We start from the raw sequence: 14,491 nt of genomic DNA on the forward strand, positions 1-14,491 counted from the left end.
GCAACGTCACTGTGAATCATTGTCATCGCAATGCCTCAACTTCCTGTTTTCGATCCACACACTCTTAAGTGAATAATGGCTGAATTAAACCGACAGCTCCAGGAATATTTGGCTCAGTCTAAAAGCGGCGCGAAGACGATATCACAGTCCAGTTCCAGCACTGCAATAGACATCGATGAACCCACTTCGGTGCCGGGGACCTGGTTCGGCAGGTGGTCGAGTCCGTTCTCTGGATCCAGTAGCCGTGGAGCGTCATCAGGCCAAGGATCGAGCAGCGGCTTCTCGTGGCCGTGGTCATCAGAGCCTGACCCGTGTTTGCCCGGCATGAGTCGATCTCAGCGACTGATCGCGTTCGGAACGTGTATTTTCTTCTCTGCTCTGTGCTTTGGACTGTCTGCACTTTACGCACCTTTACTCCTACTGAAGGCGCGTAAGTTCGCTCTGCTGTGGTCGCTTGGATCCGTGTTCGCGCTCCTCGGGGCGGCGGTCCTCCGCGGACCCAGTAAACTCATTGCAACTCCCACACCGGGAGCCGCGGTGTACCTGTGCTCTCTGGTGGGCACTCTGTATGCGGCGCTGAACCTTCACAGCACGCTGCTCACAGCTATTGGAGCCTGTCTTCAAATCGCTGCTATTGTGGGTTACATCGTGGCTTTGTTGCCGGGTGGGAGTGCCGGGATGAGGTTTGTGGGTGGCATGGCAGCGTCTGCTATTAGAAGAACTGTGACCGGTAAGGCCATGCCTATATGATCAGGCATTTCACGGACTGGGCAACAGACTTTTTTTTTTTATCATGGAAGATACTCGGTTTTCGCACCTTTTTTTTTTTTTTTGAGTGACTGGTCTGGTAACGTTACTGCCATGTTTGATTGTGAAATTCTGGCAGTAGCCTATACTGAGTTCAGCGTGAACAGCATTCTGTGGATGGGGATATCTAAATGTTTTGTGACTTGCACTGTGACAGGGACCATATGTATGACCAAGATATCAAATACTACTTACCGTTTAATGTTTCTGAACCGCTCTTGAAACTTTTTGCAAATAAACCTAATAAACAGCTTACTTTGTGTTCTCTTCTTCAAGCCATTTGGTCTGAATAAAGAGAAGCCATTTATTTAAGGACAGCTCACTTCTGCATCATATATGGTGGTCATAAATGTATAGCATCTCTATCCTGTTCTTTGAGTGTCTCCCATGACACGCAGAAGGCTATAGGCTGGTTCTGGAGCCTTCACTAATTTGCTGACAAGTTAAATCAGGCATGTAAAACGAGAGACATACAAAGTGCAGTGCTGATGTATTCCTGGACCAGAGCAAAGGCGTAAACACATTCTCAGTAGTTTTGTCAAATCCAGCCATTTAAGCTACTTGTTTTGAAACACTGCAAATAAACATAAAACTAGCACATTGTGAAAATGCGGGGGGTTTTTTTGGTGTGGGCAGAACTACCCTATACCATAATGCAAAAATAGAAACCAAAAACTAGTGCCATTTGACATGGTTGGCTAAGAGAAAAATCACAGAAGAGATAGCTTTAGAGATTGTTACTTTATGTAAAATCAGGTCAAGACAGTGTTTAAAGCAGGGCTGCTGTGTTCTCCTGGTGATCTACCTTCCTGCCAAGTTTAGATCCAACTCTAAACAGCACTCTTGAATCAATCAAGTTAGGAAATTAAAAATTTGTGTTATTACAGGGCTGGAATTAAAGGGCATTTTTCTGCTCCATTTTTCACTCCACTGACTGGAGTGAACTGATTTTTCACTCCACTGACCAGTCATACACATGCGATTGTGGGAGACTGGAATTGCGAGTTAACATAGTATTGAGTTCCACTGCTTATAAAAATGTAAATGTTGTGAATTCCTTGCGAATTCACAATGAGAACACGTGAGCAATAGAGAATCTCAGGCTTGTGTGACCACACTTCTAGAGGAAAGCAGAAAAGAAAGGTAGATCTCCAGAATCTGGACCGACGCTGCTGCCTTCAAGAATTGTCATCAGTGTCAGAAAAAACACTATGGAGTGGGTGAAAGAAATGACAAGAGCAGGGAGAGTTTACATACATTTTGCACAGTCTATTATGGTTTCATACAAAAAAGGACAAAACAATATGACAAATTTTGTGACAAACTGTACACACAGAAACAAAGTCTGCAACTTTGTCACTCAAAGTAGCCTGGTAAGGTTACAGAAAGATTATATCCATTATTTTACATAAAAATGAAATTAAATAAACAGCGCTGAGACACTGGGGGAATGAAACATTCAAGAGTCAACTTTTCTCTAGTAATAGACATAGTCCACAAGATAATACCAGTTGCAAAATTGGCCCTTATCTAGATTGACTTGCATTTGTGCTGGATGACAGAATCTGACTGAGGAAATCAATGGTACACAAAACATTTTGTGTTTTATACATCAGAAGCATTAAAGCCCCCCCAAAAAAGAAGGGGCTCAGGTGCTGGTTCAAATTCAGCTGCCACTGTCCAAGTGAATCACAAAGCAGGTCAGCTGCTCAGTGCAGGGAAGTGATGTCTGTTAAGATTTTACAGAGTCGTACCATGCATCACAAATAAAATTTCCTGGACCACAATCAGTCCATTACAAAAGATATTACTCACTGCACTACGATGAGCCCCCCTCTTACATCAGTTATTCTTCTCAGTGCTGATGTAAGGTTAGAACAACTCCATGTACCATGTGTACACCAAGCAGGTAGCAAGGGGCATCGTAAGCCAAAACATCTGGCCCTGGATAACTGGTATCACCACCTTCCATCCAATACATCATAGAGAAAAAGCTAAACCTTAGCCTCCAATCAGGGTTCCATGCTTATTTTACTGAAGTGCTTCCAGACATCTGTCCAAGCCAGCATAATTGTTCAGACCGTCAAGGAAGCTGGTATTGTAGCCATGTGTGGTTCTTTGTTTACCCTGTCTTCACTGTAGTCAGTTTTACCCCATTGTGCCCAGAAAAGCAGGTGTGACTATTTCTACCGTCCGCGACCTCCCCTCATAACACCACGTGGAGCCCCTCGCCTGGTATTTGGACCCACATTAGGACCAGGACCACCTGGGTTGGGCGGCCCACCACGGCCCCAACCACCTCTTCCTCCCCGTGATGGAGGCCCATACCCACCTTCGTCTCTTGGTGATGGTCGACCTATGGTGAGTTAGATAATAATAGTATGCAAAATGCCTTATGTATTTTACATTAAACTAGGGATGCACGATATTGTATTATTGCCGATATGCCGATATTTTTCAACTCATTTTGGCCGATACGGATTTATTTCCTTTTGTTTGGAAACAACACCAAGACTCTCCTGTGCAGAAATTATAATCAAAATATTTTTAATTTTGGTTACTTTTCTAACTTATTTGTTAGAATTAAATAAACAATAATAAAAGGTTTTTGACAGCACATTGAAGCTTTGAAAATAACTACAAATAAACTATTTAACAATCGCTGCATTTTTTCCCCCAGAAAGATGCGGTGTTCACCCAAACATTTTATTTTAAGATTTAACATTTGTAGATGGTCTAAAGCAAAAGAGTTGTAAAAATTCAGAAAATCTTTTAGAGCTTATGATTTGTTTAAAAAAAACAAACATTACACATTAATGAATAAATCAGTATATATAAAATTATTTAATTTACAAGTGTCATGTTTGTGATTTTTTTCCATGTAAGCTATAGCTTCTGACCTTTAAATCAAAACATACTCATTTTTTATGACATCAATTACTGCTTTATTTAATCAGAAACACAGTCTAAATGTTATTTGTGTAGGCTATTTTACTTTTAATTTAATTAGAAGTAGGCCAACATCGCCCCTACAGATTAAAACTCCTTACAGAACGCGCATTAGTACCCAGGGGAGGCTGTTGCTGCTGCCACGGCATGTGCTATTACTGTTTACTCTATCATACACCTAAGGTGTCATTCTGTATGTGCTTTCTCAGTTTAAATGCAGCGATCCAACACAGTGAATCCAATCACTATTCAGGCAAAACTTTGCTTCAAGAATGAGCCACACTGCTGATGTGATCTAATCGCTAGCACACCCAGAGCACATTTGAGTTAACGTATTCCTCTTATCGGTAAGACATATCGGCATAATTTTTCATATCGGGCCAATGCTGATATTTAAATTTAAAGCCATTATCAGCCGATTTCTATATCAGTCGATAATATCGTGCATCCCTAATTAAAACAAATCATTGTCACTTATCCATCCCTCACCTGCTCCTCTGTCATCAGGCCCTGCACCAGGGGAGTCCATGTCACCAGTGCCTGGTCCGTCATGCCATGGCCGTTTGCGTGGTGGCAGCGAGGCCATATCCATGCCCTGTAGAGAGGAGGAACGCTCTCTACTGGCTGGTGAAGGACTGTCATGCATATTGTGGTCTGGCTGCTGACCATCCCGATAACTCTCATGACCTGAACACACATGCACACCAGCATAATTTGTTTTGGATCCTTGATGTTAAGCTTCAACTATGCAACAATTTTACATAATGCTTATGCCAAGTGTATGCTACACGACTAAGGAAAAAAACAATACCCAAACTGCTTTACTTTTATACAACATTCGTTGTCTTGATGAGGCACAGGTGGACACACTATATCAGGGGTGTCAAACTCAGTTCCTGGAGGGCTGCAGCCCTGCAGAGTTTAGTTCCAACCCTGCTCCAACACACAAACCATGTAGTTTTCAAATAAGCCTGAAGGATTTGATTAGGTAGATCAGGGGCATTTAATTAGAGTTGAATCTAAACTCTGCAGGGCTGTGCCCTCCAGGAAATGGGTTTGACACCTGTGCACTATATCAAGTGTCGACAATGTACACTCAAATTTACACATAAATCAGATCCTTAATATGTAGTGTAAAACATTTTCTCATGAAAACATCCAAAAAAAGTGACAAAATCTATTTAAAGGGGTCCTATTATGCCCTAGAACAGGCTCTCATACTAGCGCCACTCTTCGTGTGAAATTGAATAACTATATGAAGTGGTATAAATATATACATTTTCTGCCATCATGTCTTGAATTTGTGATCATTCTAAATGCATTTTATTAGACTGAATCATGCAGTGAAAGAACGCACTCTAAATGCGCACACGCACTAGTCTAGACTTCACGTAATGTATGCGTGCGCTCTGCAGGGATGTTTTGAATGGTTTTTGCAAAATACTCGATAATGTCAAATCGCACATCGTTAAAACAACAATTACAATATTATTGCAGACGATTTATATCGCACACCCCTACTCTCTCACCAGTCTGGCATGAACGACTCGAATAGTTCCTGTATCAAATGAAGGCCCATCTTCTGAAATACGAAATGTGTTGTGATTGGTTAGCTGGGCCAGTGTGTGTCGTGACTGGCACCACTCAGCGCCTGGTCGAGAAATGTCATGCCCCTTACCATAGCCGCCTGAGAGCTTCAGTGTAAATATAGCATCAAAATCAAATACATTTAAGTGCGAATTAAACCCGGATGATTGTAACCACTCTAAATTCGTCTGCTTTGGGAAAGCTAGCGTGTCTCTGACATAGTGATAACACTCGTTGCCTTCTCTAGTGCAGCTCAACTAGGTCTCATCCCATTCGTCGATATTTGTGATATCACAAATCCCGGAAAATATGCGTTGTAGTCCAAACGAGTCGTTCGTTGTAGTTTTTGAAAAGTGATTTCTGTTAAATAAAATACCTTCTTTTTGAAGTGGACTTTGAACTTTGTAACTTTGCAGATCTTTTTTATGCTCAAACAGCAACATTACAGATTAACTAAAGTTGAATAAGTGAAAAAGCATAATAGGACCCTTTTAAAGGGTTATTTCACCCAAAAATGAAAATTAGCCTGTGTTCTACTCATCCTCAAAGCATCCTAAAGTGCACGCATCCATAATAAAACGTCCCTCATACGGTTCCGAGGGGTGAATAAAGGCCTCCTGTAGCGAATCCATGCGTTTTTGTAAGATAAATATCCATATTTCAAACGTAATAAACACTTTTTTCTCACTTCCGCTGACTGTGGTACATGGAATTAGTGCAGGCGGATGACGTAGGAGATATGCAGGAGCAAAGGAAAACAAAGTTTCCTTACTTTAGCAAAGGAAAACCAGTCTCTTCTTGGCTTATATCAAAATCCTCCGACATTTTACTTTACAAATCCTCGTTTTGTTCTTCTAAATCGTGACTGGAGTTTTGTTTTGTTTTGTCTCCACGTTCATCACTAATCACGCAACGCCGACGTTCTACGTCATCCGCCGGAATGGCTTCCACATTCCACAGTCAGCGGAAGTGAGAAAAAAAGCGTTTAATACGTTTGAAATATGGATATTTATCTTACAAAAACGCATGGATTCGGTACAGGAGGCCTTTATTCACCCCCCGGAGCTGTGTGAGGGATGTTTTATAATGAATGCACGCACTTTATTTCACGTCTTCTGAACTGTTGACAACAAACACCCGCTTACCCCCATTGAAAGGCTTGGAGGGGCCAGGACAATTTTTAATATAACTCTGATTGGATTCGTCTGAAAGAAGAAAGTCACATGGCACCTAGGATGTTTGAGGGTGAGTAAAACAGAGGCTAATTTTAATTTTGGGTGAACTAACCCTTTAAGTGGTTGCCACAATAGCCGTCTTAGGCTCCATTTGTTTGAAGTTTTGATTTGTGCTGATAAATGGAAGCTAAAGTGACAAATGAAAATGGAGCAATACAATGTTTAAGACAGACATGGGCAACAAGGGCTTTCTGTTCTTTATAAAGAAATCTAAGTTAGGTTAAAGGATACTCACAAACTAAATCCTGATATCGTCTACATCTCATTTAACTAATAATACTTAATGTTCTACTAAAATTGTATGTATTACTTTATGTTTTAAACAGAGATCCCATGGTTTCCTGTCACCTTCTCATTGGTAATTTCTTGCCACTGCTCTCTACATTGCTTTTGTTTCTGAGGCAAGTCATAGAACATGTTGTAATGCTCATACCTAACAAGCTTGTTTTCCAATTTGGCTTTGATAATTTTTTTTGTTGCTGTTGCAGATCTAAAAAATTGTCTATGACTGTAAAATATGGGCTAAAACCATGTAGTCTGCACTCAGCTTTATGGCCTCAGTGAAAGAATAGGAATTAGATCAAGCATGTCTAACTGCACTGCAACAACCAGAACAGTTATTGGCATCCCCTTTATGCACTTCTACCTGAATCTCGCCCTCCCTCCCAGCCCTCCTGGTTTCTTCCTCCTTCATAGTGACAGGGATAATCATCAGGAGTTGGGAGTAGCCCCTTTCTTCCTACACCACCTAAGAAAGATGTCATGTTCAAACCTGACACCTCAGTTTTAATGGACGCAAGGTGAGCTGATAGACAGGTGAATGGAAAAGGTTTTACCTCCTCTTGGTGGCCCACCACGTGGTCTTCCTCTTCCTCCCCAACCTTGGCCCATGTCTTCTTGAGAATCAAAGCTTTCATCTCCACCATACTCCTCTTGGTAGCCGCCCATTCCACCACGACCACTTGGGCCACCCCTCCGGTATCTACACATTTAGAGTCAGACAATAAAGGTCATGTAATAATCAATGCTGGTCAAAGCTGATCAACAATTCTGCCTATAAAGGTTTGCATGTTTTTAAAGGTTTAATGCACATCAAGTACATTTTTCGGTAACACTTTCTATGAAGTCCATATTTATAATACATTATAAGGTTATTCTTAAGGCAATATAATGAATGCATAATGCATTATAAAATAAAACTTATAATATGCTATATAATCTTATGAATATTCAAAAGAACAGTTTGAATGTTTTATAATATTTACTTATTTGTGGTTATAGCTTTTAAGAGTATGATGATTTATAACACACAGTGAACATGTTGCATCCACTTAAGTTACAATGGATTATATTTCTTATAGTTATATGTATTATAAGTCTCATATCTTGCCATTTTTCTCATGCTACTTTACTTAAAGCAATCAATGACCACTTATAAGTATAGTAATAATAATAATCATGATAATATTTTTTTTCCTCAAACAGCCATAAGATCAGATATCAGATCAGATGAATGTGTAATATGACACATTTGCTTTGAACTATTTTTATTGTATCAGTTTGATTATTTTGATGGTACCCTTTAGACAGCTGTTGATAAGTAACTCTGCAACTACATGTCAACTAGCAGTCATTGGAGTTATTAGTAGTATGTCTGCTAAATATATGCCGATACTTTATTTTGATGGTTCCCCAACAGACATACTGACTATAAGTAACTTTGCAAGTACGTCAACATTCTACCTACCCTAACCTAAGCCTACTAATACTCTAATGAGAGTTAGTTGACATGTAGATGCAAAGTTGCTTATAGTCAATAGACTAAGGTGACCATCAAAATAAAATGTAACCTAACATATAAGCATTGCATTTTTTTTCAGTTTAAATTATTAACTAGCTCACATCAAAATTTATATTAGCCTCACAGTGAACACTCAAATAACACTCCACATCTGGGATACTGTGCAGATCTTAAATAAACAATGTCAATATATATAGTCCATTATAAATGTAAAAGTAGGTTTAATATGGTGTTCATTGTGTGTTATAAATAATCATAATCTTAAAAGTTATAACCACAAATGCGTAAGCATTATATTGTATTATAATTGTTGTTACTATTATTTATAAGATGATATAACATATTATAAGTTTTATTTATAATGCATTATGCACTCATTATAATGCCTTAAGTATACCCTTATAATGTATTATAAATATGGGCTTCATAGAAAGTGTTACCAAAATTTCTTTTGGTGGAAATTCCGTATTGGTGGGTCAACTAGGTGGCAACACTCAAGTTTGCTTTTAAGAACCAGTTTAAGAAGATGGAATATGCTAATAAAAGCGAGAGAAAGGACTCAGGGAGGTCATAAGGTATCTGCATCTGCACAAGTTTGTGTCAAATACAAAGAATACAAAGATGACAACCATGCATCATCTTCTGCAGGGACAGGTCAAGTATCACAAAGCAGTCATAGTGTGACTTTGTTGAACATGTCTGTACAGGCTCATGATTAGAAGAGTATTCGGTTGTTAAATGGCGACGTAAGAAGCGCTGTTCAAGCCACAACTTGCTTCCCTTGAGAATATTACCTCAGCAGCCGTTTATGAGCACTGTTTATTCATATTAAACATTTAAGCTAAACGTTTTCAAACTTACGGTCTACACTACATTCTCCATGCTCACAGCGTCCCAAACACAAATAATTTTTATATTTATTTATATTTTCATTGTCTGGCTATCTGGGATTTCGGTATAGAGTTAAAGGTTAGGATTATAATTTTTTTTGGTAGTATTATATCACATTGTGAGTGTATATTAGCACTTTTTATTGCTTTCTCGTGGTATCTGATAGAGCGTTTGGACACGGAAGCGGTGACACGTGACGTCAGACTTAACAAGAGTATACTTTAAAAGGCTTGAACATTCAACTTTGCACAAGACATAGCAGCCAGAAGCATACCCTAGACTCAAGTTTCTAGTGTTCAAATATTAAGAATTTTTTGAAAAGTAGTTATTTTTTTCTTTCTGTCAGTACACAGTTAAGCTAATTGTGGACTGCATTTCAGGTGGCATGTAACACTTACGAGTCATCTCCATGTGATGGCCGTCTCTGCCTCTGGTCAAACTCCTCACCAGAGTCCTCATACCCATCATACCTATAAAGATGTGTCACAAGGCACAAATTTCAGATTCTAATCCACAGGACTCTGGCAATTTAACAAAATCAGCTTTATAGGTTTACATTGTGCTGAATGAAACATACCGGTCATGTCCCATGTACTCTCCATCATGTGAGGAAAACCTTTCCTGGCCCTCCCATTGGCCTCCAGAGATTCCTCTGTGACCTACAGAGTATTCCTGCCCAGGACCTCCAGGGCCTCTTCTCCAGCCCTCTTTATAACCCCCATCATCACCCCAGTACTGGCCTCCATCTGAGCCCTGACCAGGGCCCTGTCGCTCTGGTTGGGGTCCCATGTGGTGGTTAGGTGGTCCTCGAGGACCATCTCCTGACACAAACAGAAAGGGAAACACAAACAAGTCGCTATTAACTCTCACATACTAGTCTTGATTAAATTGTCTTGCATATGAATAACTTTTCTTCCCGCAAGAGTTGTTCACTGAGTATTACCTTTTCCGTTAGGACCCTGCTGTCCTATTCCATGCATCATTGACTGAGGCCCAGGATTCTGTCCCTGAAAGACATGCATAAAATTCAGCAATAGAATCTACCCTAACTTTTATTCAGTTTCATCTTTTTTTCATAAACATTCATGGATGTGTTTATCCCAACTGTTTCTTCACCTGGTTGAACTGTCCACGGTTTCCTTCACCCATGTGTGGTGGTTTGCCTTGCATATATGGTGGAGGGCCCTGCATGTTTCCTGGTGGCCCTTGCATGTTGTTTGGTGGTCCATGCATACCCCCTGGAGGAGGCCCCATTCCATGCATATTTCCCATGCCCTGCATATTACCATGCGTCCTGGGTGGAGGTCCCATCATACTCCCTGGCATGGGTCCCTGAGGGCCCATCATGTTTCCATGAGGCACAGGCCCCCTCATGTCCTGATGCATCATACCTCCCTGTGGTGGCCCTTGTCCTCGTGGTGGTGGTCCCATCATACCAGCTGGAGGTCCACCAGAACCTGGGGGCATTCCTGTTGGGGGAGGTCCTTGCATGCCTCTGGGGCCAGGTGGCATGCCAGGAGGACCCTGGGGACCCATGTTCCTGTGAGTGCCTGGATGACGTGGAGGTCCATGCATGTCTGGACCCATCATGCCCTGAGGAGGGGGACCCTGGTGCATGGGAGGTCCTGGTGGACCCATCTGGCCTGGAGGTATGAAAGGACCAGGCATTCCACCTGGTCCCATTGAAGGCATGTTGTGCGGCATCTGTTGTGGAGGCATGGACTGAGGGAAGCCTTGTGTTGGAGGGGGCATCGGACCACCCTGTCCTGGAAAGGGTGGCATTGGCCCTGACTGTCCAGCAGGGGGAGGCATTCCCTGCTCTTGTAACTGTGCCATTCGCTCAATCTTCAGTTGCTATGGACAAAAACAATTTCTTTATTAATAAATTAAGCAGCGTATATGCATAATACAGTGTTATTCACAGTTTTACAGCACAATGCTAAAGTTGCATATGTCATCATATTTGCAGACCTCGAGCAACATTGGATTTGTATACTGCAGGGCAGCCATTTCCTGCTCAATCTCTGCTTGGGTCTTCTTTTTGCCATCTACTGTCTTCTCATCCTTCCTTTCCTTTGGAACCTCTCCAGGAGGCATCGTTGGAACCTTATTCTCTGCCCAGGCCTAATGAGTATATCAAAAAGTGAGGAACACACATTAGCCAAATTATAACTTAAAAGACCGAAACCTGTCTGGCAGTCATTTCACTTAATATAATAAGACAATAAGATGGCTGTTACCAATAGTAAAAATTATATTTCCACTGCAGTAGAAACAGAAGCAGCTGAAGTAGCATTTAGATGCATTTACACAGACAGTTTAATGATGCTGAAATGTAGCATGAATGCATTTACATTGCAAAATTATAACAGAAAAAATAATAATATGAGCTTGGTGTTTTAAATCCGTTATATCATTATATATATATATATATATATATATATATATATATATATATATTGGGGCTGTTAAGTGATTAAAATAATAATAAAAAAAATTATTAAATACATGATGTGGCAATTAATTCATCTAATTAATCGCCAATTAATGTCACATCAAATTTGGCTGAGAAATTACTCCCAAAAGATCATTTAAAGTCATTGTTATGTAAAGCATCAAATAGACACGACAAAAAGTAGCTTCAGCAAGAAATATTTTGTTTGATAAAATTGATTAAATATACTCCTTTGGACCATGAGGGTGGGTAAATGATGACACAATTGTCATTTTTGGGTGGGTGAACTACAGTGGGTACGGAAAGTATTCAGACCCCCTTAAATTTTTCACTCTTTGTTATATTGCAGCCATTTGCTAAAATCATTTAAGTTCATTTTTTTCCCTCAATAATGTACACACAGCACCCCATATTGACAATTAATAATTTTTTTTGTTTATTTTACTATGGAAATATGAAATTATTTCTTTAATGAAATGATAATAAACTAAAACTGCCAGTAGGTAGTGGTAAATGTCTTAAGTTCACTTAAATTAGAAGTTATTTTTTAAAGTCTAATAAATGTTAAAATTAATAGCTCTCAATTATACTGTAATGTTGAATGGCTATAGTCAATGATTAAATATTGGGGGGAATTTTATAGAGAAATCAGTATTGGTATCATTGATACTGGCCTACAGTCATAAAAAAAAAGATGCCATTATACAAATATTAAAAAATATACTGTCTTTATTTTGTTTTTACATTAATTTGAAGATTGAATGTGAAATGATTGCAATATAAAAGTATATTTAAAAACTTTAATGTTAGGTGGGATTAATCGTGATTAATTTGTAAAAAAAAAAATATATATATATATATCGTTTAAACTAAAAGTTTGTATCCGACTAGAATAAAAGCAAGAAACCCCCAAAAGATGGTAAGAAAAAAAAAAAACCTCTGTGCGTGCGCGTGTAGCATATATAATAGCCTATATTTGAAATACTTAATCTATGAATCATACTGTCAAATCCCTCAATGAATTCCGCTTGCCGCACACTTGCCTCGCGTTATCATCATTTAATTTGAGGCGGTCGTTAAAAAGAAGAAAAAAAAAAGAAGAGTATACACTCAACGTCGGCCAAAGCATAGTTTATTAATTCAAATCAGCTGGGGAAATGCAGAACAATGGAAAATCAATCAATAGCCTGACAGAATTCTTAATCTTCATATAACGTTAGCCAACATATTAAAACACAAGTCAAAAACAATAGGAAGGTTTATCAAGAAATAGCATTAAAACAGCTTTTAAAAACGTACTTTGTGTAGGCTATATAGTCTAAAAACAAAATGCAACAATGCCTATTTTATTTACTCAGACCATGCGTTATTTGTTCAGTGAAATTATCAACATGGTCTGGTGAAAGACAGGACCTGAGGCGATTAACAATAAAATTCCTGCAATTGAAAAAAACGTGCTCGGCAGGAACTGAAGTCGCAGGCATGCAGAGATAACGAAAAGCAAGCCGATAGAGTTTCAGAAAGCGCCTGGACATCCCGCACCACCACCGAAGTGGGTCTTCGTTAGAGGAATAGATGGTGCGGAAGGGATCGCAGCACCGGCGGGTTGTAGTGAATGACGTGATTGACATTTGCTGGCTTTGGCTAGTCTCTAAGCTAACGCCTACCTGCCTGTATTGAATATGATTACGCATCGCTCCAGTAGAGTTATTGTAAGACAATTTGACATTACACAGTTTACACAAAATTTTTACGTTTCCTTCTAATTCAAAATAATCCCACACCTTGCTCGTCTTTCGTGTGGTCATTTTTTAACTCACCGCAACTGACAAACTCATGTGAGGTCTGAGGTAAAAATGTAGTTTCCACCCAGATAAACCTTTAAAAATAATGTATTATTTTTCAAACGTTTTATTTTAATTTGTTATTTAAAATGTTTTAAATGCAATGTTAAAATGATGGTAATTTGAATTATAAAATCATGTTTTTTTTTTCTATCGTGTAATCGACTATTGTTTTCAGTGTTGACTAGTAGGAGCTAGTCAACACTGTACCGTTTAGTTGACTAGACCCGCACATCCCTAGGGCTGGTAATTTAACGCGTTAATTAGATTAATTAATTACGGTGAAAAATAAAACATTAAAATTATTAATGCATTTAACACGCTTGCCCCAGACCTATGTGAGTCGTCTGACATTTCATACAGTTGATTGATGACAAATATGAGGCAGGGCAGCAACTCACTCAGTTAGTGCAGAGCCGCCGCCCACACACTCGCCGGCGCATCCAACGACCAAGCCGATAAAGCTGCTATGTCAGTTCCTGAGCGCGTGGGAAGTTATTCCGGGAATCTCGCGCTGGCTACTCGGTGTGATAGAGCGTGGGTATACCCTTCAATTCAGACGCAGACCACCCCGTTTCAATGGTGTGGTGCAGTTTTTAACATTGCCCCGAAATGCCCTGGTTCTGAGACAAGAGGTATGCAGTCTGCTCGAAAAAGGAGCGATAGAACGAGTCCCTCCCAGCGAGCTGGAGAGCGGGTTTTACAGCCCCGGGGGACTGGATTGCGTCCGTGGATTTAAAGGACGCATACTTTCACATTCAGATAGCACCGCATCACAGACGCTTTCTGAGGTTTGCTTTCGAGGGCACAGTGTACCGATACTCTGCTCTCCCGTTCAGGCTGGCTTTGGCCCCGCGCACTTTCTCGAAGTGCATGGATGCAGCACTTTCCCCCCTCAGAGCGAGCGGGATGTGCTCAACTA

The 14,491-nt window shown here is 40.0% G+C and overlaps 2 protein-coding genes across 6 annotated transcripts in view; one reads left to right on the forward strand and one right to left on the reverse strand.

The window, feature by feature from the left end:
- Positions 1 to 6: 6 nt before the first annotated feature.
- On the forward strand, positions 7 to 2,436 carry sft2d3 (SFT2 domain containing 3). Its single transcript, XM_016249283.1, has one exon. It carries the CDS (start codon positions 76 to 78, stop codon positions 748 to 750), a length of 675 nt encoding a protein of 224 aa, XP_016104769.1. The 5' UTR covers positions 7 to 75; the 3' UTR covers positions 751 to 2,436.
- The window catches only part of wdr33 (WD repeat domain 33), a 31,537-nt gene continuing 17,880 nt past the window's right edge, over positions 835 to 14,491 (reverse strand). For 2 of the 5 annotated variants that reach the window (XM_016249279.1, XM_016249277.1), the window contains exons 15-23: positions 11,242 to 11,394; positions 10,387 to 11,124; positions 10,214 to 10,277; positions 9,848 to 10,091; positions 9,669 to 9,740; positions 7,415 to 7,560; positions 7,225 to 7,326; positions 4,246 to 4,443; positions 835 to 3,163 (exon numbers count right to left, since the gene is read on the reverse strand). In XM_016249279.1, the coding sequence (XP_016104765.1) occupies positions 2,994 to 3,163; positions 4,246 to 4,443; positions 7,225 to 7,326; positions 7,415 to 7,560; positions 9,669 to 9,740; positions 9,848 to 10,091; positions 10,214 to 10,277; positions 10,387 to 11,124; positions 11,242 to 11,394 (1,887 nt within the window). In that variant the 3' untranslated portion in view covers positions 835 to 2,993. The remainder of the gene's footprint in view (positions 3,164 to 4,245; positions 4,444 to 7,224; positions 7,327 to 7,414; positions 7,561 to 9,668; positions 9,741 to 9,847; positions 10,092 to 10,213; positions 10,278 to 10,386; positions 11,125 to 11,241; positions 11,395 to 14,491) is intronic. The other 3 variants (XM_016249280.1, XM_016249282.1, XM_016249281.1) reach the window with 3 other exon arrangements.

The sequence above is a fragment of the Sinocyclocheilus grahami genome, unplaced genomic scaffold (genome assembly GCF_001515645.1).
Source record: "Sinocyclocheilus grahami isolate Dianchi unplaced genomic scaffold, SAMN03320097.WGS_v1.1 scaffold919.1, whole genome shotgun sequence".
Lineage (NCBI taxonomy): Eukaryota > Metazoa > Chordata > Actinopteri > Cypriniformes > Cyprinidae > Sinocyclocheilus > Sinocyclocheilus grahami.

Coding starts and splice junctions, on each gene's coding strand:
- sft2d3 (XM_016249283.1), top strand. CDS start 76: ATGGCTGAATTAAACCGACAGCTCCAGGAATATTTGGCTCAGTCTAAA.